Raw genomic sequence first — 27,824 nt, 5'->3', positions numbered from 1 at the left:
ATCGCTCTCGAATCGATCGATTCGATTGTTAGCCAAGATTCGAACCCTGCTCAGTCAAGATTCGAACCCTGCTTTTCTCATTTATCAAATGTGAATTGATAAAAGTGTGGCATTTGCTGGTTAATTATTTTAGGAAAAAACATTTATTCGCGTATAATTCTGATTTAATTAATTAAGAGTCGTATGCCATTATGTCTCTCTCCTCGATTAAACAGGCTGGAAAGGTATATAGTACATAAACTTGTCTTATTATTCAAAACTTAACCTATTTTCGTCTACTGATTTTAACAATATTATGTTTTAAATTAAATTTTATTCTTCTATTTTTTTATATTATACATAAAAATTAGAGTCAACATTAAAAATATTTTCTTACATACGTTGTTTTAATTTTAATTGGAAGATATAATCTTATTATATGTAACATTTCTTACTGTTATAATATTAATTATTTATAATATTTTGGAGATTTTATGTGAACACAATGTTTATTGTAATTTGAGACTTAAATGAAAGAATATTGCTAATGATAATTAAACATGAAACATTCACATAAGCATTTTTCTGTAAGTATAAGAGATAAGTAAAAGTACAAATTGTTGCAGCGATTGTACATGTTTCGAAGACCAAATCGATGGACTAAAGGACTTGGTTCCGAGTTACCACTAGAGTACAGAAAATTCTGGAGAGAATGGACAAAGGCGCCGGCTGCTGTTCATTATATTGAACGGAAAGGCACTTATTACAAAAATTACTTTGGGGAAGTGTATGTTACATTTCGTTATTAATTAATGTTACAATAACAATTCTTGTGTAACATTTTGTTATACAAATGTATAGGATATAGATATATATATACAAATAATTATCCATAAATAATTTACTGTCTGTTATAAGAATTATATTAATTATTCGAACAAATCTATTTATAGACTTCCAGTACAAAATGTACCATTACCTCTATTTTATACAAAGGAGAGTCAGAAGGGCATATGGGGAGGAGAATCTATTGTGCAAGGCTTTAAAAAGAAGGGTAAATATAAGAGACGAGTACCACATTTTTGGATACCTCATCTGAAAAAGTCTGTTGTCTATAGCGAAGTCCTTGACACATATATGAATATTGTTGTTACTCCGAGAACAATCCAATTAATTCATGAAAATTATGGATTTGATCATTATCTATTAAAGGTGCATTGACATTTAAATTAACTAGATAAAAAAGTATAGTATAATTATATATATTACAAGATTTTTAAGCACAATTTTTTTAAAAGAATTCTATTTTATTTATAGACACAAGCCTGCAACTTGAAATCTTTACTTGCTCTAAAATTGAAACGTAAGATACTTATAGCATTAGCAGATAAAACTTTATATCCTAAAAATCCAGAAAAGCGTGAAGAAGTATATGCGAAGTACGAGAAATACTTGAAATATGTAAGTAATTTCTTTATGTACTGTTAAAAAATGACTTAAAGCAAGATATACTAAATATTGAAATAAAAAGAATGCTATTTGTTTTAATGTTAAAATATTGAGTTTTGATGTTATATTGGAATTGTGCAATATTAATGTGTTTTTAGTACACAAGAGAACAAATAGAATGGTATGGTTTGACATATCGAGAAGCCATTGGTAAGTGGTTAAAATTAAAGAAAACAGATCCACAACCTTTGAAAATTCAATATAGATCAGAATTAATTGCTAAACTCAAGGAGAATAATATTAAAGAAGCTGAAAATGTAGATGTTGTAGTGCCAGAGGAAACGTATGTATTTATATACTATTTATATAATAGTTGGACATTTCAAGATTTTTAATAAGTAAAATTTTGTTCACAGAAGCTGGTTAAACAAAATAAATCCTTTCTCCAAAACTACGAAGACTAAATAAGTAAAAAATTTCTATTAGATAATACACAAAGAAAGTTACAATATAATTTCTTGAATATTACAAATTTTCTTTGAAATAAATGTCTTTTGACAAATATATTAATAAAGAAAATAAAGTAGATTTAGTAGATTCAACAAAATATAAATTCTCTTAATATATTGCTGACTCATTTCCCACTTTTTCAAAATATGCAAGACAATTCAATATATAACAAAGCATAAGTTTAACATTGATTTTAATGTTCTTTCTCAATTTATAATTATTAATATTTATTAATAATAACTTTGGTCATTTTCTTCTCACAATTGAGATAAAAATGTTCAGTTAAAAAATAATTGCACAATGCGAAACTTATACATAAAAAATCGCAATGCAAATTTTTATCTGAAATATTTATATATTAACAATTTTTGCTACACAATTAAAGATTATTTACCTCTAAAATAATATTTACTACGATATTGAACATTCCAAGTCGCCATCCTTGGGTAAACAATCAAGTGTTAAGGCGATGGCTCTTGTAATGTATGTCATCGTTCCATAACTTCCACTGGGAGCAGTATCATAAAAGTGTTGACAAATATATGCTGCTCCACCACAGAGAAGTGTTCCCATAGCTGTCATTTCACGTTGTTCCTTTGGTTTTGCGCAACATAATGTTGCATCACCATCAATAGTCATCTACAAATTTCATAATTGTTTTTCATACTTGAAAAGTATAGATAAAAGAAATACTTTATTTCTTGTTAATAAAATAGCAACTATTCTATTTTACATTATATGTGTAAGTCTCAATAGAAAATAAAAGGCTTATCTCTCTTAAAGAAAATAAATCAATAAATATTATATGATTTAAATCAATATTAGTTTTGACAAAATAATAGATTTTCTCTATAAAAATTTAATTAGATACTTAAAAATTCAATTAGATATTATTTTACATTATTAATTCGTTAATATATTTTATATAAACAAAGAAAGGAAACATTGAAATACCTGATCTTCTAGGAAAATAGCATTTGCTTTATGTACTAAATTTTCAACTTCGATCAGACCACCTAAAGACGGTACGACATTGTATTCAGTTACTAGTGTCAATACCATCAGAGCCTCGACGACAAGTTGACGATATTCTGGCTGTGGTATAGTATTCAAGACTGTTTCTACAGCCAATGCAAATTTCAACTCGCCAGATGTCATTTCTTGTGTGAGATTCTGAGGCAGCATTCTTCCTTCAATTGCTAGACCATTGCACTGTTAAACATTAATTTTTATGGGGGATTAAAAGATATTAAAACTATATATATAAATATAAAATTTACATATATACATGTAATAAAATTTATATATGTACATATATATGTATATAAATTATTAGATGGTAATGATTTACAAATTTACCTTTTCAAGTACTTGCCACACACGCGGATAGAAATCTCTTGGTACTCTGTTCAGTGCACCGTCTAATCGTCGTCTTCGTAACCATTGACCTTGTCGATCGGCTTCTGCTTCGGTACTATCGGCGTTTTGTTCCGCGCTTAAGAAACCACCAATTTGAGATTTCTATAGAAAGCAAAACGAATATCTTCAACTCTATATCTATATTTTAATTTGTAAATAATGAAATCACATAAATTTAATGGAAAAAATTTAAATATGAGTCAGTATATTATAAATTAATATATTATTAAGTGTTATTTGATAAAACTCAAGTCAAATGTTTTATATTATACAATATAATGACAATATTACCTTACTGACTCTGCTAGATTTGCAACTGATAACAGAAAAGTTGCCGCGACCAACTGCAATATAAACAAATACAATCAGCATGGAGTATGGAGCATATTTTAAATTTTAATTAAATCGCGAAATACGTACCACTACTAATGGCAAATTCTTTCCCGCTCATAATGTGATGCAATAAATTTTTCATCTCGAAGGGAGATAAATTTAGCAAGTGTTCGGAAGCTTCTTCGCCCGTACAGATCAACGTTCGCGACAATTCCGTTGCCATGACTTGGATGATCAAACCCACTCGCAGCCTCAGCATCTCGTGAAACAGTTGCGGCTCCGTTCTAATGAACATCGCTAAATAAACAAGCAATTCCTCTGTCAACATAGCCGTCGATTCGTCGTCGCCGTAAGCCTGATGGATCAGAGTTCGTAGCTCGTTCTCCGGCAAAGGCGCGACTATGGTGTGCTCATTATTCGGCGGCATCCCAACGGTGATTTGTTTCTGACGCACTAATAAATCGGTAACCGCTTTCGCTAAATCCTCCACCCTTTTGCCCAACATGCCGGCGCTGTGTCGCACAATGCCCCACATTTTCTGTTGACAAACTTTTTCGTAAAGGCTCTTCAGTAGATCCTTCACCAAAACGGGATGTCCCTCTTCCTTCACACCTGTGTCAAAGTATAATCCTTTCGAATCTACCTATATATAAAATGTTTATTTCGTTTTAATAATCTTTCATAAGTAAAAAATAAAATTTATAAAAAAATTAAACTAACAAGATATTGCAGAATATCCCCTTGTTCTTCGAGACTCTCCGTTTCGCGAAGCATAGACAGTAATTCCTCCACCTCGGTTTCAGCGTACTGGGTCTCGGATGTTGTTTTGTGTCTAGTTTTCGAAGAATTTCTCCACGATAATAGCTCATCCGTTGGTGATGGTGTGCGCTCAATCGTCATCGGTGGTTGAGTGGAATTAAGAGATAATGTAGTGTCCGTCACTTCAATAAATGGATTTGCATTTAAAACGGTAGAGTGTCTACGGTCTTCCCCTGCCATCCCAAGAATTTCGACTAAAAGATACAAAAAACAAATTTTCAATCTGATACATTTAATGGTATATTGATATTTGTATTTTTCATATATTAAAATATTATTTATTATTATATAAATTTACTATGTATTCATAATTATATAATATGTATATGTATGATGTTAAATATTTAGAAGAATTGGACAATAACAATGAATCACATAGTATTTTTTTTTATTATACAAGTATAATTAAAATCGTGATTTTTTTAAATATTAGGTAGAAATCAGACATAATATATAGCCAGTTAATACACTTACATTCTTGGAAGATGGTAAAAATCATGGCAGTAGGAAGACATTGCAATATTGTTTAAGGGTCCTCTTTAAAAAACATATAATCAGCACGCAATTAGAAGCAGAAAACCATTTCATCCGAGACAAATGTTACTCACGTTCGACAGCTATGGATCGTGTCTTTTTTATTGCCCCTTTTACTGACATTCTGCGCCGTAGATTTTTCCCTGTACGGATTGGGCCCGGCTTATTGAGAAGTCCTGTACGATGAGGGAATGGCCGCATTAGATGTTCCTCCAAATATTGTTGAATCTTGTGTAGACATTAGAAAACGTACATTATTTTAAATTATATTTAAATATATAAAATTATTTAATTTTAATATGTAAATTATTTGATGTGTATCATAATTATATACATGCATAGATAAAAAAAATTATGCCATCCAGATTAATAAGCACGTGGAAATTAATTGAAAAGTAATATAAAAGTTTGTAAGACAAAATACTTAGACTATATTTAGCAAACAATAGACTATTTTGCAAAAAAAGAATTTTGTTCAATATTGTATGCATGTCTCTGTTTCATGTGCTGTAATCTCTAAGCAGATATATGTATAATTGGAATTTTATATACCTGAGGATTTAGTTTGTCAGGACGACCATCCTCAGAACTCCCCAAGAAACTAAGATTTGTAATACATGACGTGCTTAAGAAATCATTCAAATTTCCTAATGACACTCTCGTACCGTTGATGTAGCCGCTCTTGAGTTTCTTCATAGTAGTTATCATGGCTAATGGTATTTTACCCTGATCTAGAAAAAAAATTACTATTAAATTTTGATTAAAAAATTATAATAAATTATATATGTATATATGCCTTTCACATTAGAAATGATAACTTATCCAAACGTATCCTGTATTTTTTCTATACTGGATAATTCAGGGGTAGAAATACTGTAGCAAAAATATTAAGGAATAAAATGCATGCAATTTTTATAGCAATAGTTCTTTAAATACAAGAATTTTGTTTAAAATTTAAACAATTATAAGATGTGTTAAATTATTTTGCGATAATTGTCATTAGATAAGATTATATACTATCATACACACGATTCATATATTTTTAATCGCAGTTTTGGTCAAATTTTAAATTTGTATTTAAAAAGTTATTGCTTGAAAATAATACAAATAAAAAATTATATGCTTGTTTTTCTAATTTTTCTGCTACAGCATTTTTATACTTGAATTTTGTGATATTCTTCTACATATAGTTAACAATTCTCACAGTAGCACTACGTTATATATAATCTCCGACGAGCTTTTTGTTGTAGGATGAAATCTAAAAAGCTTCTCCGACGAAGGCATACCTAAATGATTATGAGTAGCGACAAGGGTTACGGTTGGTCTGCCGAGCATTTGCTTCCAGTTGATTTTGAGGAAGGCCAGGGTGGTTGTGAAAATATCGACAAGCAGGTCGACGTCGTTTGTCGTGTAGTTCTCCTCCGTGTCAAAGTTCTAACACATGCAACACACGCGCATACCACCACACATAATAAAGCCATATCTTTAAGATAATTTTATTGTTTGATGCTTGAAGAGGAAGCAATCTCTCTCGTCTCGTTTTTATCCTGCTTTGTATCGGTCGAACATCTTCAATATTCGATACAATTCGCAATCTCATCCACTTTCAATGTCTAGCTCATGTTAGTAATGAAGAATGTAATGAAACATAACATAAATGAAAAGTAATTAAAAGCTCATGTTGTAATCCTCTATGGATAATATTATATATTAAATTACAAAACTGAATTACATTATTACTGGACCTACGTTACAGAGATTGAATCTAGAATTTATATTATAATACATTTTTAAATCCAAGGTATATATGACATAAAAATAAAGTTGCAAGATAAAATTAAAAATTACATTAAACCATAGGGGATTAAATAATTGTTAAATGAGAGAGAACCGTTTCACAAGAACAAATGCATGCAAGCAGACACGTTAGTTATTGAGAGCAGACAGTCACAATATTCTAAGAAAATGAAAATCTCACGCAAGAAATCTGTCAGAATTTCTAAGAGTATAAGAGAGCCACAGAACTTGTGGCAACTTTAATGAATTTCGGAATACCTAAATTAGTAATTATAAAAATCAACTATGATCTTGTGAAATCGTTAAAATTACCTAGATGAATATTCTTGAGGGGCATGACCACGAGAGGCCGGCCCAACATATTCTGCCAACTAGACTTCAAGAAATTAATTTCACCTTTGAATATGTCAATCATGAGCTCATAGTCCGATGCGATGTAGAAGCGGGTCATATCTGTCAACTAGTCAATTCGGTGCGAGAACAAGAGGAAACGTAAGAAAGAAATAAAGATATAGAGAGATGATAATAGAGCACACATCATCAAAATTGTGCTCGCTTACCTGCGGCGTAAACGCAAATATCTTATCGTGCAAGGAATACAGTTTACTAGTGCTGAGGATTCCTACATCTCTTGACTTACGTCCGGATAAGCCTAGTTTCTTGTTACGTCCTGATAGCAACAAATATTGAAATTATAATTAAATTAGAAATTATAGTAATGTTTATTCAGTAAAAAATGTCTCTGAGTTCTAGCTGTGCAATTTTGTTCAGTCATACCTAGATATGTGTACAGATGACTCAGGACTTTTGCAGGCTGTACTTCGATCGGCGCAACCTCTGCGATTGTTTGCACATGAATATCGTGCTGTGCAATTTTTTCTCTGATTTCTGTATCTTCCGCCAAAATAACTACTTGCACCACTACATCCGGTTTTTTTTCACTGCACAGTCGCCTGTTTAATGGATCCAACTCCCCAACAGCGAGAAATCCCTGTAATAAGACAAAATTATGAATCGGTTATTTATGAAATAATCTTGTTAATACTTTTAATGAAAAAATACAATTTAAAATTAAATTTAAAAAAATTCAGATAAAATAGATTATACTCAGTATCTTTTTTGAACACATTTAATGTTTCAAATATATATGTAAGCTATAAAAGAAGGGACAATTAAATATGACAATTTAACAATAAGATATTCTTAACCTGACCAAAGTTTCTGAATTCCTTACTTCTTGCAGCAATTTTCCTAGGATATAAAGAGATTGCGCCCACATAAATGGGCATTTGCCTAAAGGAATTCGACTCTGACTCCCAGGTTCGGCGTATTCCGCTGCTACATCCTTAGGTGCAACAGAATATAATTCAGGCACCAATTTCATACCATCATCTGTTTTAATCATTACACCCTCCAACTGCTTAGTGCACATCTCAACTGTTTCTTTATTGCCTTGGAAACAATAGTCCAATATTAAATAACAGAAGAACAGCGGCCACTCGCACTCGATATTTTCAAACATACGAAGTTCCCATGGTTCATAGTACAGTCTATTTTCAAAAATAAGAATTATTAGTCAAAGTAAATTGAATTAAAAATATGAAACAATACTGCATATGATGCAGTACCTGTTTATATCTTCTTTTGGCGTTTTATATCCATCTCTCAGAAATCGTTTACAACCATATCGTCCTTGCAATTTCTTGATGATAGCGTCTCGTGTCTCGTGAATTAAGTTAGGTTCATCCACCGCAAATGCAGGGAAACTTATGATCGCCAATAAACCACTGTCCAGCTCTTTGGAGTTTGATTCTCTCGGCAGCATGGATTGCAGCACTGCTTGACATTTCTGTGCTTCGTCGGCCAGAACATGGATGACGGATGTAGGTCCACCTCTCGCGCCAAATAAATCCAACTCGTTCATCGCTTCCATCGCGGCCTTGGCCATACCAATGCTACTTGCGTTTAATTCCGGCAAGCCGTGATTAGTTTTATCTCCTCTCTCCCAAATCCCATAATCCGGTGTGCAATAGGCGGATTCGATGTAAAATACCAAGTTTTGAATAAATGCCACCTATAATTAAACGTCTAAATTTAAAATATTTTCTTAATTCTGTATCATGCAATTATATGCAATCACATATTAATAATAAAAAATTAAATATTTTATTAAGATAAATATTGCAGTTATATATAACTCTTAAAATTTATAATACAGTAACAAATATAGAATATAATATATTAATACCTCATCTAAATTGAAAACAATCTGTAAGCCAGAGGCTGTCATTTGGGCCAGAATTAAAAGATACAGAGAAATAGCATCGATTTGGAGATGTCCCCATTCAGTATCTCCAACTACCGTCTGGCCACTAACAGAGCTATACTTTGCATGCAAGGCATCGTGTGGATTTTGACTGGATTTGAATTTCTCCACCTTTTCCTTTTGTTGCATCATTGCCATCAACAGACCCCTCATTAGCTTCACACAGCTTTGCTCCAATTCATAAGTTTTTGCCCTGTCTTCATCGGCATCTGCTATCTTCTTGTAGGCCATCGACAGACCCCACACTGCAAGTATGCAGTAAACATTGTCTCGTATCCAAGCGTGCTCATTATCAGGACTTGCAGGAAAGAGCCCGGTGACAGGATTCTGATAATTCATGATTATTTTGTGAACGATCCTTTGGTAATAGTCCAAACGGACACCGGAGTTGCTTCTGCTACGCATCTTGTGTCTTTACTGCGAAGAATCACACAAGCTTATTTCTCAGATTCTAGAATATTCAGATGTATAGAAAAAGATATTGTAATTAAGCCTCAAGTTTGTATATAAAATAAAATTTTTGCTGTTGCACTTTTCATCAACAATCTATTTAGTCTTGACGCACTTATATAAGCTTTTTACATATATTATGCAGCTTTTCTAAATTAATCACGAGCTAGTTAAAGCTATAATTGACTAATTTTATATGAAAACACTATATATATATATTACAACATAACAGAATGATTTTGTAAATAAACTTGTATTAGTATATCAGTGCCACAAATTAACTTGTAAATTAATCGTCGTACTTCCGTAACATTTAAATTGCAAATTATACAAAATTACACATAATTTTTCATTAGGGTTAGTATTATTAATTATAAATACCGTACTTTCTTAACGATTGTGGATCATCGATTTCGCAGAGCTCTATATTAATCTTCCAAGTGTCTTAAATTTGTAATATGCGTCGTGCCAAAAAAAAACGATCAAATCGTATTTTCCTGCGTTTTAACGAGATAACTATTTACAGATCTAGAGATCTAAAGATTTAAAACGCAATGTGAAACGAATGTCAAACGATGTCAAACGCGCTACATCTCTGTCAGCCTCCTCTCTCTATATAGTTATCTTAATTTAGGAAGGGGCTAAGGAGGGAAAGAGAGAGAAGAAGAAAAGAAGAGAGGGAGAAAGAGAGGATAAATGTAGAAATTGCGAGCTGCGAAAGACGAACAGATCCCCTTTAACGATAGTTCACGGCGGCCATGGATTAAATACGCTGCAATCGTTGGCCTCTCGGTTCAGCTTATTTATTTTTTTATTTTTAGTTTTTTTTTCGTTCGCATAAATACATCGGAGAGTTCCTCCTGAAATTACCGATCCGCCACGCGATCGGATATGGCTACGATCGATCCTCGACACCTGTCATTATTGCTAATTGCGCTGCTCGCTGCAGCGTTAACCTCATCTGTCAACGCGGAACCAGATGGCACGTCTTCAGGATCTTTGGATTCTCCGACGAAATCGGCGTTCGAGCACCGAGTCGACGATAAAAATTCCTCGAAGGTAAATCAGCTGTAAAGTGCACTTTTGCATATGTGAAAATCAATTTTATTTTCTTTATTTTAGTTTCATTCTTTTAGCATTTTGCTATGTTGTTTTATCCTTTTATACATATATTTCTATGATGTTTTATCCTTTATACACTTATGGTTTTATAGTTCCTTTGCATATTTTTTTAACTATGATTCGCACTTTGCATTTTGATAATTTATGTTCTCTTTTTCTTTTTTTTTTTTTATGTTTTTGTTTTACTTTGCTGTGTTCTTGCCTCTGTATTCTATTCTGTGAATTTTAATTTTTTTAGCATTTTTATTTATATTTCTTATTTATATCTTATGTATGTTTCAAATATTTTTTACATTGTTTTACAGTTCTTATTTTCTTTGGAATTTATTGCCACATATATTATTGAAGCTATACATCTTTTTCCTTATTACAAATTTATAAAATTGCTATATCTTTCTATATCTTATTTACATTGATTCTTTTCTGCTCATCTCATCATTGTTTAAATTACTGTCATTTGTCATCTTTATGATATTTGTACATTTAGAAATTTATATTTAACTTTATACATATGATAATTCTATATACATATATGTATAGGGAGTTATGTAAATAATTTTATAAAACAGTAAAATATATTTCAAGTCATGGGACACCAGCCTACATTCTGTAAGGCTGGCAGAAGGAGGACCCATATCGATATCCTCAACTACTCAGCATGCAAACATAGAAAATAGTACAATTGCTGGATTAAACAAGCCTGATGAATCCAGAACAGAAGAGAATGTGCCTAAAGAGCATGCTTTTTTTATTAAGAAGGAAAAAATAAAACCAAGGAAGGGTGTGGATCTAAACATGGATCCCAAGATGACAATTAATCAAACTAGTTCAAAGAATACAGAATCTGTGATGGAAACTGTCTCTGCGGAAACTGTTAAGGCCAATAATCAATTTAACACTTCTACCATCGATACTCCAAAATTAAATGTCACTAATTTGCATGTCAACAACAGCTTAAATCGCAGTATAAATTCCAGTACAAGTCTGACATCAGCAAATGCAACTACATCTCATACAGAGGCTACGAATCATACAACACCAAAGGCTTCCTCTCATATTGAAAAACATATACCGAAACCCAAACCAACCGTGACAACGGTTGATGGACCAGAGCCTAATGAATCTAGATTATTGTCATCACGATCAAAGAACCCTCCACTGGGAATGCCAAGAAAGATTGATTATATCGTTCCAGTGATTATAACGATTATTGCTTTACCAATATTGGGTGCTGTTATTTTTGTACTGTACAGACGCGGTCGAGATTGCTGGGATAAGAGACACTATCGAAGGATGGATTTTCTGATTGACGGAATGTACAATGATTGATGAGCATAATCGTGTGAGAAAATTTCCGTTTTCCGCGATTAAATGGATGTGTAGTTACGCAAGAGGAAATCCAATCATCTATTTCCGCATTCTTCCACTATTGTAAATTTGTATATATTCTCTCGAAACAGTCAACATAGCATTGGTTCCTTCTCACATATAATAATGCCCAAATGACAATATATGTATATTATTAAAAGGGCTTGACATATTTTGCTATTCATAATTTTATAATATCTGAATTTGATATGCCAAAATGTCTAAAAACTTATATAATTTTTATACTATTGCCGTAATAGGTAATGAAAATTTATTATATAATTGATGTTAATATTTTTTGAGATTATATATATTGTAGAACAAAGATATATTTTGTCGAAGGCATTGAACAACGATTTTGAAAGTATTTTATAGCATTTAAAGAATGAACATAAAGTAATTTATAAGTACTATCACATATATAAAATATATAATAAAGTTTTTCTTAAACTTGTTTTTATTAATGAAAATTTTTAATAGTGAAAATATCTTAATATAAATTGTCTCACATATGTTATATATATATATATATAATTGTGATAAGATTTATATATATATATATATATACACACGTATCGTATTTGATGCCATTTAGAAAACGCAAAAGATTTACTAAGGGTCCAATTGCGAAAAATCTGACAATAATGTTAGCAATCTTTATTTCTACAAAGCCAAAAATCGAGCTTGAATCCTCGATTCGCAAAATAGATTATACTATGTTTCGATAATGCTCTCTCAATGAAAATATTCGTGCAAATCTTTCCATATGCAAGAGTTGTAGTTTGTAAGATATGTCGTATATATATATATATATATATATGAAATACGATAATGTACACAAATTTTTACCAAAGAAATATTCGATTTGTGTAATATATTGTAAGTTTGTTACTTGTATCTTCTTCATATTATAATTAAAATTTCATATTGTATTTTTTTTGCGGAATGTTTTAGAAATTTTTAATCTCTGTTCAAGATCACCTAACGAGGATACTTTATTCATAATTATCATATATAGAATATCAAAGCAAATAGCATGAAATGTTCGTCTTGCGATTGTGTAAATATGATGGACAAATTTGCGAAATTACTCAATCTATGTAAGACTTTTTGAAATTGTGATTTTTGAAAATAAGATTGCATTTTAGGCCTTTAAAAAATATATTTTGTCAAATTTATATATCGGAAAGCAATAATAATAATTATTTTTGTACTATGTAAAAAATATTCATATTGTTATAAAATATACTTGCAAGCTCTACATGTTGTTACATTACTCATTTTGTAACCCATCATTAATTAATAATACACATTGTAAGAAACTTTACAGAGAGGGAGCAAGTAATATTTGTAAAGATTTTATTAATAAGCTTGTAATAGATACATAAATTCATTAATGTGTGTGTTATTATATATTAATTACGAGCCTTATATATTTATACTCGATGAGAATCACAATGCAGAAAGAGAACTTTACATATGTGCGTGCTTTATATATTTGCACATTCAGACATTAATCTCCAATTTGTTTCTTACTTTAATGTAATTTCAAAGTATCATGGTTCTTTACTTATTTTTCATTTTGTTCTGTGCTTATTTAAGTCTTAAGAACTTAATAGAAATTCTGCGACAATCAAACATTGTGACAAAAATATATATTTTTGTTTTTTATTCAATTTTAATAAATAGAATTCTTTTTTTGCAGAAAAAATATATATGAATATAGAATGTTATAACAAAGACTCATTATTAGAGAAAATTATTGGAATTAATATATATATATATATATATATATATATATATATATATATATATATAATATATATATATATCTATTTCTATATAATCAATAGAGTATATTTATCAATTGTACTACATATAAAGAGAAATCTAAAACGTTAAACATTTTGTTTCAACTATGTAAGTTATACTTATCCTAAAGAAGTACAATTGATGCTTAGATCTCGTCTTCAAGACTAAATCCAAATCCGGCTAAAATCTGCATTATGGAACTAAATATAAAAATATCAATTATATCCGAAATATTATTCATTCTGAAGTCTTCACTGCATAATGCTATATGTTTGAAAGTACTATAAATCTCTTGATTTCAAGTATTAATTAAAATAGAATTTTAAAGCAGTACTTTCATACAAAAGAATCACACAGATATTTTATTTTCACATATTTTTACTTTATTTTGTTTGTCATTAAAAAAGTAAATCTCTTCAATTATTGAAGAACCTTTAAAAGTGTATAAATTAGATGCATATATATATATATATATATATATATATATATATATATGCATCTAATTTATCAATTCATTTTGTATCATTCATTAAAATATCATCCTACTAGATGTAATATAAGAATGTACTTGTGCATGAATGTATAGCTTAAATATATATATTTAATACAATTAACATTAATGCTAAAAATATTATAGAAAATATGTACGAATGTGGCGTCTAGATTGAACTGAAAGAAAAATTTGAATAATAATAATAATTATTGGAGATTCTAATGCTTATCATATGTATATAATTTTAAGAATATAATAATTACTAAATTTATATAATATGAATTTTGTATACATAAATAAATTATATAAATTTGAGGTACTTATATAAATTCGACTACAGAATTTATTAAAAAGGGGGATTCTATTAAAACTCAGTCTAATACATATTCAAATAATAAAAAATTCCTTTTTTTGCTCCCAATCTAACAATAAATTAGAAACGTTTTTGTTTTACCTTTCTTTCTTTTCGACATTTTAAATATATAAATACATTTTTCATATCTTAAATTTTCACGAATCTTTTCGCTAATTTCTCTATTCAGTCCAACCTTGACATTTATATGTACAGTCATTATCGTTAAATCAGCCGAGTTTCTCACGAACAGTCCTTTAATCAGTCCTTACCAGAGTAAGTTATATAAACACATTATATACTACTATATGATATATTGAATAAATCCGAAGTCTAGAAGGAATATAAAAGTAATCTAAAAATTCAAAATTTTGTTATAAATCTAAATAAAAGAAAGTAATTAAAGAGGACTAAAACTATATTTACCAGTCAATATATTTAATATTAAAAGCTATGGCATTTAATTTTTTTTAAAGAATATACAGATCTGCGAATAAATGTAAATTTGCATATTAAGTCCTTTTCAATGGTAAAAAAGATAAATCAGCATGATTAAAGGATTGATCGAGATCGGATGTACTTGTTGAAATTAATTTTACAGAAGAAGCTTACCAGAGTTGTACCACTAGCTGGACAAAATCGATTATAATCACGATCTGTCGTTCTCGAACCTGGTTACCAGAGTGTGAAAATATCGCACTCATTGTCAGCGCGGAAAGTTTTTTTTTTTTTTTTTTTTGGAAATTGCCTATAACTTTCAGAATTGTCGAAAAATCCTTCTACTTTGACTTGTACTTTGCCTCATCCGGGAAAGCTTCCCTAGGCGGTATAAGACTAAGCATCATTACGTGACGCATATAATTTCGCGAACTGCGAAATTGCGTGTCGGTACCGTGAATGCGATCCAAAACGCCAAGTACACCGTAACATTGATTGAACCTGAAAAGATTTAAACAGCAACTATAAATTTTGTTTTTTTCATGCGAAAGATGAACATTACGATATGCGACATGATATGGAATTCTCATAAAAGAGATTTAGATTTATAAAAGTATAATTTTATACTTATTACAGAAATTTTAGATCTTTACTTATAAAATTTGAACGTATATATGCATATCGAAACATAGTTTTTTGAATTTGAAACTAACATCTAAGATTTATATTATATTATTGTATCACAATATCGTAAAAATATAGTTTAAAATCTTTTTTTTTTTTATTTTTAATCTGATATAAAATCTATTTCGTTAAAGATTTTCATTGTAGTAAATAAATCGAGATTGTAAAATTACAAGAATTTTTAGGAAATCCACATACTTTAAGTGATGAAAATCGTGTGCTTCCGGAGAGGGGAAGAACGGTAAATGATAACCGGAGTGTGCGTTCAACGTCGAAAGAATCGCGAGTGAGAACCAAATCCAAGCGGTAGCCACGTGGGAGCCCATGATGAATACACCCAAGAAAGGTGGAAGTAGATTGGAACCAATATTCTCCAGAGGATGGCAATACATAGCGGTGACAGCTATGGGCGCAGTCCATTCGTGATGCTGCTTATGTATATATTTGTACAGGGAGCGTTTGTGGAGAAATCTGCAAAAAATAATTCAATAGCAGCGAATATTTCAAGAATATAAAATATAAATGTCTATGTCTACATATACTTAGATCAGTATGCACAAATTAACATATGCCAATAAATATTATTTCAACTATTTTGAGTTTAAATAAAAAAACTAAAGTATATAAGTGTGACGTTAAAAATTGGTTTTAATATTGTAATAATTATGTAAAAATTCATATGTTTAAATATTTTGTACTAAATGTACAAAATATGAATTTTCTTATATAAAAGAATTTTTAAAAATAATTTTGATATCTTTAAATATAAACTAGTTACTCAATAATTTTCGCATTAATTTTTATGCATGTATATATTTTGCTTCGCAAAAATACTCTTTTTGCTTGACTTGCTTTTATAAGAACATTGTACAATCATTTTTTTATAATCGCATAAAGATAATTGCTATTATTGGCAACATATATATGAATAAGCTTGTTCATTTTATCTACTTAATACGTCTATACTTCTATTCAATTTTATTGTTTACATACCATACACTTTTTCTAGACGTAATGACTCATAACAGATCAATATGACGCTAATTAACATAAATGACGTTTATCGTATTCCATATATATAAGTTTTTCATTTCCATACTTTATTCTACTTATTTTTTTTACGTGTTCGTCTAGACGTTAATTTCAAATATTAGTCGGCAAAATTGGTGACCGTTCCGAGAATAAATTTATTTCACGTATTTATAGAATTTAGTATGGAGAATTTAATATCTTTGATTTTTAAGTAAATTTTAGGTACCTGTGTGAATAATAAAAGCCAATTTCTTCGCATAATATGTGAATCGCGATCTCAGCGAGCACCCAATGGAAGGTCGGCAGCTCGCGAACTGGAGGATAACCGCGCCATTCCATGAAATAATAGCCGAGGTACATAATAGGAAAGCCGACGACGATCTGATTGAACAGTACTTGAGCAATCACTTTGCATAATTCCCTCTTGTCCACTGGTTCGTTCGTGCCGGGTTGTATTTTGTATCTACGCAGCGCCGCTGGTCGATTAGTGATATCTAGGATGGTGTAAATTCCCCCGATCACCCAGTAAACGACGATCATCAAAGATATGGATCCTACAATACAACAATAAGTATAAGGAAAAGTAAGTTTGACGTTTAACATTCAATGAGTTCATGCGAGTACGTAAATATATAGGTACATTTATTAATATTTGCGAAAACAGTAGATATAGGGCAATTGTGTAACAAGTACGATAAATATGATGTATTATGTTGGAATGTCATTCTAAACTCTTTAATGTGTTAATGACAAATATTATTATTTAAAATTTTAGAAAATATCAAACATTGATCAAAGAATCTGTTATTAAAATTAATGTTTTCTGATAAAAAAATAAATGATCTGATAAATTACTTATTCTTTTATAGTATAAAAAATGCAACGTGGTTTTGCTATTATTTTTGAGTTTAAAAACTGATATGCATATTTTTTTATTTACCGTAAACCCATAGTGTTACAGGATCATCTCCAAATTTATCCAAAATTTTGTCCCACTGGGCTTGCCAGAAGTCGCCAGATGCACCCCAGAATCTTTGTAAATGCCTGAAAAAATTTTTTCAGGTAACAAAATTTGAAGAAATTATGTAATAAAAATATTTATGAATCATAAAATATATAAAAGGCATAATACATAATCGAAAATTTATTTAATTCTATACAAAGAAAGACTAACTTTTTTTACGCGAATTTCTTTTTTAAGTCATAAAATTACAAATAATATTTTAATACACGCTAATATGATACGAAATAATATTCAAATACACAAGAAGTTAATTGTTTTTTTTTCAACATGTTTTATTGGATTGCGAAGTATTGATGTTAATAATAAGTTTTAACTTATTTTACAATATCTTTATGTGCAAACGTATGATTATTTTCAAAATTGTAATAAAGAATTATACTTTTCAATATGTTATTTTTTTCTATGTATGCGTGGTCAAAAAATAACGAGTTAAAAATATAAAAAGTTGTTTTAAGAAGTTCCTAAAATAAAACGATACAATACAATTTGCATTAATTTGCAATAATTAATTTACATTACCATGTCAGAGAATTGCAAAAAGCAGCGAATCCGATCACTACAGTTCCGATCACAAAAAGTACGCTTCTCAAACTCGAAAGAAGCGTTGGTGGAGTTTGATTTTTCGAGGCATCACCAATAGCGGAAGTCGCTGCAAACAGTAAATTAATAGCGTAAAAACAATTACCTTATTATCGAGATTATTAAGGCAATAAAACATAATAAAAATATAAAAATTACAGCAAATTCAATTTTCTATTCATACAAGTTTATCTGTAATATATTTGTAATATAAAAATATATTTTGTTATTAATATGAAAACAATGAAACTATCACTATTTTCACATTATATATATATATATAGTTGTAAATAATGCATAAAAATATTAATAATGGATATATTGAATTTTTGAGTCATGGGAAATATAAGCTAATTTTTAATACAATTTTAATTCAACAAATTCAAGAATTATTTTTCTCTCCTCATAGATTATATATTCATTTATCATAGAATACATTCATGTTAAATGCTTATAATAGCGTATTGAAAATGATAAGTATTGCGAAGACCATTTAATGGTCATTCCATTACATAAGACAAATCAGTATTCTATCGACAATGTATCCGACAAATGTTCGACTTGGAAGTCAGCAGTAGAGTAAACGGAAATTTGCAATCGCCACTTCATATTCGTCGTAAAATTCGTTTAATATCTTGTCCGATGTTTAACAACGACGCAAACGTGATTCGATTTTTAAAGAACGAGACGATTTTGTTCGTTGGCCCAGATTATCAGGTCGTTTCAAGTCTGCATGCTTTCGGCATAATTTGTGATAAGTTAGATAATTGACAATTAAAATATATAATACATAATACAAATAGTGAGTGCTTGTGTATTCATTGCGTGAGTTAGATAATGATATAAAAAAGCGTTAAAAAATTTTATTTTCAATATGGCTATAATAGACATTACTCTCTTCAAAATAACAATAAAAAAATAACAATACAATAAAAAATTAAAAGATTTGAGTAAATCAAATTTTATGCTTACAAAAATAAAGAAAGACTATATTCTAACAAGATTGTAAATATTAAGTTTAATTCTAAGAATAAATTAAAATTTTGTAAACTTAAAAATTTGTAAAATAAATTGATGTTTCATTTTTTTAAGTTATTTAAAAATAGATCGACATATATAACCAATTAAAAAAATTTGTAAAAATAATGGTGATAACTTTAAAACACACATTCTTCCTTTCTCTCTAGATAAAGATTTTTAAATTTAATATAAAAAAATAAAATCATCTATATATAAACGAACAAGAAACCTCTTTGTTACCAGTGACATAATGCATCAGTAACTAATACGACTAATTATGTGCAATTCTAGTATTGTATCTAATTGTATACTGTTGTATTATCCATTCTAATATATGTTAAAAAAATTAATTACTCGGTGATTATATATTTGCAATTGTCTTATTTTACGATCGATCATTTCCCCGATAACATATGATGATTTTTGCAATCATGCTGGTTTTTTCAATGATTTGTTGAATGGGAGAATTTATCTTATAGATAACAAGATAATTGGCAAACTGCGATTTTGTAAACAGAATGATGTGATCTCATCTTGATGAATTATGCCGTGCAAGGCTTAAATGATTTCAACTGCGCTATCTTAGCTCTTTTACTGCGCACTTTCTTTAATTTGTCCATTTATGTTACTAGTTATGTAATTAGATTCTATCTTGCAAATACTCGGAAATGTTATATTTAGCATTCAATGTATATATATAAACTACAAACATAAAAAAAGACACAAATGTAGCAATATAATTTATCAAACAATTATTTCAATGTGTTGGTGGTTACTTGCTAAAAAAACAACGGATTAAATTTTTATTGATAAGTCATATCGCAATATTTGACTCATGCATCGACCTTTTTAAGTGCACAAGCACCCACTGCTATTTGTATTATTCATACTTTAATACCCTTTTGTGTGCTATTTATCGACTACATCAAATTTCGAAATATTAATATTAATTGAACCGAATCGGGGATGTGATGGTGCATTTATTTTACAATTAAATTTCAATAAAATGTGGCTTCTTTGCAGGAAAGTTAAACTTAAAGTATTAATCAGGATGATAGTATTTAAATTGACGTATTTATATAATAATTCCAAAATGATTACACTTACATATGTGTAAAGCAATATAGTTGTTTATAATACAATCTCTTTGCATTAAGTTACGCTCGAGTCAAGATATTAACATGATAGCTTCGCGAATTGCACAAGCCAGCTAATAATCGACGTTATTTTGTAATCACTGTTTTCATTAAGATTTATAAATCTTTTTAATAATTTAACTGCCAAAAATGATAAAGTATAATTTTTGTTAACATTGAAAATCAAATAAAGAAATAAAGTACGTTTAAATATTGACAATGAAATGCTTTTAAAAAGACTATTTAAAGCGTAAAATAAGAAATTTTGAAATTATTTCAAGTTGATTTTATTGTAATTTTATTTAGAAATTGCTAAGATATCTAATATTAGAAATAAAAAAAGTCGCGTGTATCGATGGAAAACTTGTTAAACTTTCATCTGAAAATCGATTCTGTGAATAAGCACAAAAGAGACATCAAAGTTATATAAGAAAGTGATTAATGAATAAATTATGATAAGACAAAAAAGAAAAATAAAGAAGATAATTGTACTCCTTCTATTAAAAATAATATTGCCTTTCTATAAATTTTGTATACACAAGGTTTATAGAATATTATCAAGTTAATATGCTTTTTTTAATAACACTACACTATAATACATTTAATATTATCGTTATCGTTATACAGTCATAAAGAAATATTTCCATTATCCAAATTAAAAAAAATTGATCTCTGATCTTATATAAAAATGTATTATTCCTTTTCCTCAGATCGCACTTTGCACAAAGTGCGCAAAAGATACCAGTTTTATTCGACGCAAAAAATTTCACTAATGATCAAAGTGCCTTTAACAGGTTTAAAATACACTGAATTCATTAAAATAAAAAAGATGTGATTGTAAAAAAAAAATTATGTGATTGATATAAATATATAATTAATGTATATTAATATAGCTGTTTCGTACATGTTTTCTCTACCTACTCCTATATTGTAATTAAATTTGCAAATCTTCTGAAAAGGTCGAAGCGATCTTGATCGATCCAGTTGAGACCTTCGAGACCTTAGACATTTGATTGAAAAGTATCGAAGACTAAAATATTCGGAAGCATCGAGCGGAGTATCCTTATATCTCCGGAGCAAGAAATTCTATCTTAATAGCTGATATTTTTTTTTTTTTTAAGGGAAGTATCGCGTTAGCTCCGAACTATTCATCCGTCAACTAGATGCGCCTTTTGAGCCGCCGCTATTAATATCGGGGCATCGACGATGTTTCAGCACTCACTTTTCGCGTTGCATTCCGACTTTTGCGAGGCCCGTGGGGATTTCCACAACCAGAACATATTGTTCCAGAGCGAGCGAAGGCGCAACTGGTCTCTCGAGCGGATCCTGGTGCTACCGTGGCACTTACGGTTCGTAGCCGAACGCGGTGAATTCTCGCCGATCATTCACCGCACTGCTGATCACCGCATCTGACAATCTGACCAGTACTGACCAGCGGACGTTTCACGACTCGCCAGTAAAGGTCCGCGGACGGTCCCGTCGCCCCGGCGCCTCCAATTTCCTTTGTTTACGCCACGAGAGCAGGGTAGGGATGCCTGGAGTTGGAGTCCGTACCCGAGGCTTGGTGCCTTTTTGCGCTTGATAATCATATTTTCGCAACTTTCGGTAGCTTTCGTAATTATACAGTGTAAGCGAGTATTTTTTTCCAGTGTCCTCTTTATCTCGGACCGTTATTAAAGTAGCGGTACTTCGATACAGACACCAGAGAGTCCGTACGTTCTTGTATCTTGCATTTAAATAGGCCTTTAAATGTCTGCCCGATTCTAATTTTTTTCGGTCGAAAATGATATGCAATGTCTCATATCTCAAAATCTTAATTATGATTTATGCTAAATATATGTATGATGATTTAGATGTGTATCTTTAATGTTAATATGATTTATGATTGAGAAATAAATAATGAACCTTGAAATTTTCAGCATAGATCTATTTCTTGATATTAAAAAAAGCAGGATATATATGTATATAGTAGAACTGCTTAATGATTTAATCTTGTGACTCAATTTATGACCCTAAATTATTTTTATTATGCATGCAATTATTGAAAAATGTTATAGACAAAAAGTTTTATCGTTTAAGAGAGAACATGAATTAATAACAGATTTTTTAAATAGGAATTTATGTGTTTATTGGAAACATTTTTCGATAACTATATGCAAAATAAAAATAATTTAGGTCATAAAGTTAAGTTCGATCCTATATAGATGGGACAAACTAAAATATATTATTGCTGCACCGAATAAAAATAATAATGCTTGATTGATAAGTTAGCAAGAATTTTTTCTTACAATTTATTCTGAAAATCATGGTAATCGTGAGACAATGTGATATTGGAAGAATTTTATGAATTTATATGATTAATATTTATCACAATAAAAAATATTAATATGTATATAGTAAAATTAATCGAACATATTTTATATCTTATTGTTATAAATAATAACATTTCTATTGCGGTAAATATTTCATCAGAGAAACTCTTATAAAATTCTTCTAATACTATATTGTCCCACAATTACCATGATTTTCAAGATAAATTCTATAATAATTATAAAAGAAAATTCTCTATGTATTAATATCCATATGCACTGAATGTTTCAGATTAATATAAGAAAAAAAGAAAATATTCAATCAAAAATTTAATTTATATCAATAATTAAATTAAAAAATATTGAAACGCGTTAAAAAACATGGCAAAATTTTTTAGAGCGTTCTTCCTAAATTAAAACAAATCATGAATAATAACGCGTTTCTGGATCAAATATTATTTTAATTTAAATCGAAATATCAATGTCATGTAGAAGAGTTAATTGACGTATGTGACACAATATTGTAATTGCACATGACATTATACGCGATAAATGGAGCGCATTTGATGAATAAACATATTGTTGGCTGCTGGTTTTGTGAATCCCACCTTTACCTTGTCTCTTATCTCGAAAACATGCATTATCAATCTCTATCATACATCTATTCATGATCCGTCACAATAAGATGAAATATAATATAATGCGTAGCACATGCGATAGATCATTAATTTTTCTATACACACATGACATCCTCACGTTAATATCAATTCGAAAAAAAAACTTATGTGTAAGTTATTTTTATATATTTATATAATATAAAGAGTACGTGTGCTAAGAAAAAATAGACTAAAATAAATGATGATTTTTCTCTCTCTCTCTCTAATCTATTTGATTTATTTAATTCAAATAAATAAATAAATAAATGTGATAAATCAGAAGGCGATTAATTCTTTTCTTTTTTTCATCGTTTATTTATAGTTAGTTAATTTCCAAAATCATGTCAAATGCAAATTAAGTAATTATCATGTATGATTAATTATTTAAAGTGATTGCAGTAACTTTTTTTATGAATATTTTGCGAGAAGTGTCTGAATTTATATATTGATAAAGCTATTTATATGCAATACGTATAATTTAGAAGAGACGTGTGCGTTTTCATCAGGGACTTCTTTTTGTCTCTATAGCTATTCGACAGCTATATAGCTGTTTACATCCTATCTTACCACGTAAACAGAGGAGTTTAATCGCATTGTCGCGTTTAGATGTGTTGGATTTTATCCTATAGTCAATCGAAATAGCTTTGTCTCTCGGTGTTTCTCTACAGTTCTCTCTTGTGTACACTGTGTAAATATGCGTTTATTTATATACGCAAATCTTTGATACTCCCTAATGTGGTAAACTGATATTAATTGATTGATAAGTGTATGAATTGATATACATAAACATAAAATATTTATCATTTTTTGATGCAAAACTAATTATAGAGAATAATTTTAATGCTACAGATCTATTTTGAGGATGATTTATGAACTAATCGTATCAATCAATTTCATATTATTATAATTTGCCATCTAAACAAACTCTACTTCTCTCTCTCTATTATCAATATAATACGTCATCTCAGTCAATTATTATTTTAATCCATTTCACCTCTTTTTTTGCATCTAATTTCTCTAAAGAGATGAACATCGATTAAATTTTATCGAATTTCAAAATATTGATATAAATGATGTAAGATATTCTAATTTCTGTAAAATTTAATACAGCTGAATGATATTTATCTTTCAAACGTTATGTTGCACATTCAAATACAATATTACAATGTTATAGAAAATATATCATTATGGTACTGTAGAACTTCACATTCTAAATAAAAACACATTTTTTTATATAAAAAGGATGCGTTTATACTTTAAATCTACTATTTTTGAATATATAAATAAAATTTTAAAGAGAAATTAAATGAAAAAAGAGGTAAAACGGATTAAAATAATAATTGATTGAAATGGTGTATTTTATATTGATAATAGAGAGATGTTTGTTCAGATGACAAATTATAATAATATAAAATTGATTGATATGATACGTTCATATACCATTTTCCACATAAATAATAATACAAAATTATTTTCTAACATAAAACATGATAACATGTTAAGTATCAAATATAATAATCGATATTTGATAACAGTTATCATAAAGAATAGGAAGATAACACATCTTTCTTTCTCTTTGAGCTATAACGAAATAAAGTTAAATATTAACATATCAATCACAGAAGAACAGAAAGCAGAAATTATTGTAGGTGTGTGTTTATGGCGTAATAATATTCTATTTTAATAATAGTATATATTTGCAAATATATGTGACATTTATTCGAAAGTAATTTTGGAAAATAATTTTAATTTTAAAATTTAAAGTACTGCTAAATCAATATGCTATGTCAGTTTAAATAATTAAAATTTATTAATTAAAATCGATATTTCAAAACTGGATATAAATATAAAGCTTTAGAAAAAAATATAGAGCTTTAGAAAAATAAATAGTTGAAAAATTCTACAATGTAATAAAATAATTTGCTCAGATGTGTAATTACTGTATCTGTTAAATAATTATTATATCATTTGCATTATCACATAAAGAAGTAACTGGGAGGAATAGTTTGCAATATCATATTAAGTTAGGTTGACTTATAATGATTTGTTTTATATAAGTAACTTAGGATTTATAGATCAATACGTTTCAGATGTAAACAATATATACATTGCGTGATTCTACATTTAATTAGTAGCAGAAGCAGTGTATGTGTGTGGTATATAGTACCAGAAAGATATACTATATACGTTGTATAGTATTTAAAATCGATCGAATTATAGGTCGATCTAATATAAACAGATATCAGTATATCAAGAACGAGCTTGAGTAAAGCTTGCTAATTAATTTTATATTTCGATAGAAGAAAATTGCTAATTAACATTAAACTCTTTTTCATGAAATGAAAATTGATTTTCATGAATAGAAAATTGTTTATCGAATATAGTCGAATATAGCACAATATAACATATTTATTATTCGTAAAATAAATTTTAATTTATTAATTTTAATTAAATTAATAAATTAATTAAATTAAAATTTGTTTCCGTAGAATGACCGCTGAAAAATATCTTGTAAAATATCAAAAGTGAATAAATCAATATTTTGATAATTATCACGAAAGGACAGAAACCGGGTCAACCTCTCGATGAAAACAGAAATTTCGTTATTGATCAAATGCATATCGTGCGTGTTGGATACTCCGTCTTGCACGTTAGCAAGTGCTCTGCATTGTTTTCCGTAAACGAATGTATTCCGTATCGCAAATAAAAATTCCGGGAGATAAAACACAAGACCGCGCGCTTTTCGCGGAAAGTTGTTATTTTCCTCGCGTCTTCGATTTTTCAGTTTTCGCAATAAAAATTCAGCGAGAGAATACTTATTTTTATGCGCGGTAAAGCTTGCATATAAACTCAACGAAACGAAAACTTTATAGGGTTGAATTTATACGGAGGACACTTAGAAGAGAAAAAATGTGTAGAAAATTTCTTCTCAGCTTATCGATATAATGAATATATCTTTGTAGGAAAAAATGCAATTAAAATTGCATCCATGGTCAAAATGGCTTGTTCGCGATAACACATTCGCGCTATTAGAATCTCGTCATTCCGGACGTCATTGGCAAAGGTTATCCTTTAGGAACAGCAAGAATGTTATGTTTCCTGCTAGAATCGGAGCAAAAAGCCGCACTTTTTTTGCGAATATGGATATTAGACTTCGCGATAAGCGGAAAGCTCTTTAAACGTAAACATAGGATTCTATTAGCCTTTTATCAGTTGGATCAAGGTAGACCTAAAGCGGAAGAACGTTCTCTAAGAGTAAACATAGCTCTTTCTGTCGGTTGGATCAACGCAGACCTATCTCGATTACCTCGATATGTAAAAATGAGAAAAATAATTGCAAATATATGCAACGTAAATGGCAAGGAGGAAATCTACGCATTTCTTATGCGATCATAAATGATTTTACTACCTTTGTACTGCCGCTGTACCTCCATCGTCGCACACACGGCGGCGGTGCGTCAAACGTCAAACTGGAAAACTACACGACGCTCGTCAACGACGTGGAGCAAGCGCGACGAGATGTGCGCGGATGGTCGATAGCACCGATGCAACGGTGACGGCGATGACGCGAACCAGCCGCCGAGCATTGCAAGTGCGCCGTTGCGTCCCACGACGTCGACGCCGAATATACCCAGCGTGTTGACCTCATATCCTGCAAAAACAGATTGATACAGTTATGATCTCTTGGTATATTATAATAATAAATATACAAAAAAAAAATAAAAGTATATACAAAAAATAATTTAAACTACATAATTTTTTTAAAATTAAATTGTTTTATATTACTGATAGTAAGACAATTGTGTTTGGTATTCCTTCATTGAATTATAATTTTGTTTGTACATATATATATATATATATACACAAACAAAATTATATAATTTTATGAGAATTCTACATGTCATTACTATCAGCAATATAAAATTTTTTTTAAAAACTAGGTATATGTAGTTTAAATTATTTTTTATATTTTAATTTAATTATTTATAAACAAAATATAAAAATAATTATTTATTATACATACCTACATCATGTTTTATATTAAGTATGACTTATATATAGGTATATTAGTAATAAAATATATACAGATATATATCCAATTCCAATACTTTCTTAATTTTTCTGAAAAAAGAAGCTGATTACTGATTTAAACAAAGCTCTATAGTTGCAAGACACAATAAAT

General features: G+C 29.4%; 4 protein-coding genes across 8 annotated transcripts; 2 read left to right on the top strand and 2 right to left on the bottom strand.

Moving 5' to 3' along the window:
- The first annotated feature begins 44 nt into the window (after positions 1–44).
- Positions 45–2,041, top strand: mRpL28 (mitochondrial ribosomal protein L28). Its single transcript, XM_029309034.2, has 6 exons — positions 45–224; positions 606–766; positions 933–1,191; positions 1,297–1,440; positions 1,587–1,771; positions 1,845–2,041. Exons 1-6 carry the CDS (start codon positions 192–194, stop codon positions 1,894–1,896), a joined length of 834 nt encoding a protein of 277 aa, XP_029164867.1. The 5' UTR covers positions 45–191; the 3' UTR covers positions 1,897–2,041.
- LOC114936047 (putative phosphorylase b kinase regulatory subunit alpha) lies at positions 1,074–10,846 on the bottom strand. Of its 3 annotated transcripts, none has more exons than XM_029309029.2 (15): positions 10,003–10,846; positions 9,089–9,583; positions 8,469–8,914; positions 8,075–8,390; positions 7,618–7,831; positions 7,401–7,510; positions 6,330–6,477; positions 5,596–5,774; positions 5,118–5,271; positions 4,411–4,703; positions 3,778–4,333; positions 3,649–3,701; positions 3,298–3,459; positions 2,893–3,150; positions 1,074–2,577 (listed from the first exon to the last, which is right to left on the bottom strand). In XM_029309029.2, exons 2-15 carry the CDS (start codon positions 9,569–9,571, stop codon positions 2,350–2,352), a joined length of 3,600 nt encoding a protein of 1,199 aa, XP_029164862.1. In that variant the 5' UTR covers positions 9,572–9,583; positions 10,003–10,846; the 3' UTR covers positions 1,074–2,349. The 3 variants fall into 3 exon arrangements, with proteins under 3 accessions (XP_029164862.1, XP_029164861.1, XP_029164863.1); XM_029309028.2 differs by lacking the exon at positions 6,330–6,477 and adding an exon at positions 7,153–7,300 and having other exon boundaries at positions 10,003–10,845; XM_029309030.2 differs by lacking the exon at positions 6,330–6,477 and adding an exon at positions 7,153–7,300 and having other exon boundaries at positions 4,411–4,631; positions 10,003–10,843.
- On the top strand, positions 10,178–13,744 carry LOC114936048 (uncharacterized). 2 transcript variants are annotated; one of them, XM_029309032.2, is made up of 2 exons: positions 10,178–10,675; positions 11,324–13,744. In XM_029309032.2, the coding sequence occupies exons 1-2, from the start codon at positions 10,508–10,510 to the stop codon at positions 12,065–12,067; spliced, it is 912 nt and encodes a 303-aa protein (XP_029164865.1). In that variant the 5' UTR covers positions 10,178–10,507; the 3' UTR covers positions 12,068–13,744. The 2 variants fall into 2 exon arrangements, with proteins under 2 accessions (XP_029164865.1, XP_029164866.1); XM_029309033.2 differs by having other exon boundaries at positions 10,527–10,675; positions 11,308–13,744.
- LOC114936126 (fatty acid hydroxylase domain-containing protein 2) lies at positions 13,449–27,245 on the bottom strand. 2 transcript variants are annotated; one of them, XM_029309160.2, is made up of 6 exons: positions 27,051–27,245; positions 18,461–18,590; positions 17,858–17,961; positions 17,144–17,471; positions 16,084–16,356; positions 13,449–15,702 (listed from the first exon to the last, which is right to left on the bottom strand). In XM_029309160.2, the coding sequence occupies exons 1-6, from the start codon at positions 27,073–27,075 to the stop codon at positions 15,543–15,545; spliced, it is 1,020 nt and encodes a 339-aa protein (XP_029164993.2). In that variant the 5' UTR covers positions 27,076–27,245; the 3' UTR covers positions 13,449–15,542. The 2 variants fall into 2 exon arrangements, with proteins under 2 accessions (XP_029164993.2, XP_029164992.2); XM_029309159.2 differs by lacking the exon at positions 27,051–27,245 and adding an exon at positions 21,899–22,146.
- Positions 27,246–27,824: the final 579 nt, after the last annotated feature.

This window comes from Nylanderia fulva, unplaced genomic scaffold (assembly GCF_048542155.1).
Source record: "Nylanderia fulva isolate GAGA-0341 unplaced genomic scaffold, ASM4854215v1 Scaffold19, whole genome shotgun sequence".
Classification (NCBI taxonomy): Eukaryota; Metazoa; Arthropoda; class Insecta; order Hymenoptera; family Formicidae; genus Nylanderia; species Nylanderia fulva.
This window is presented reverse-complemented; position numbering and strand designations above follow the sequence as displayed.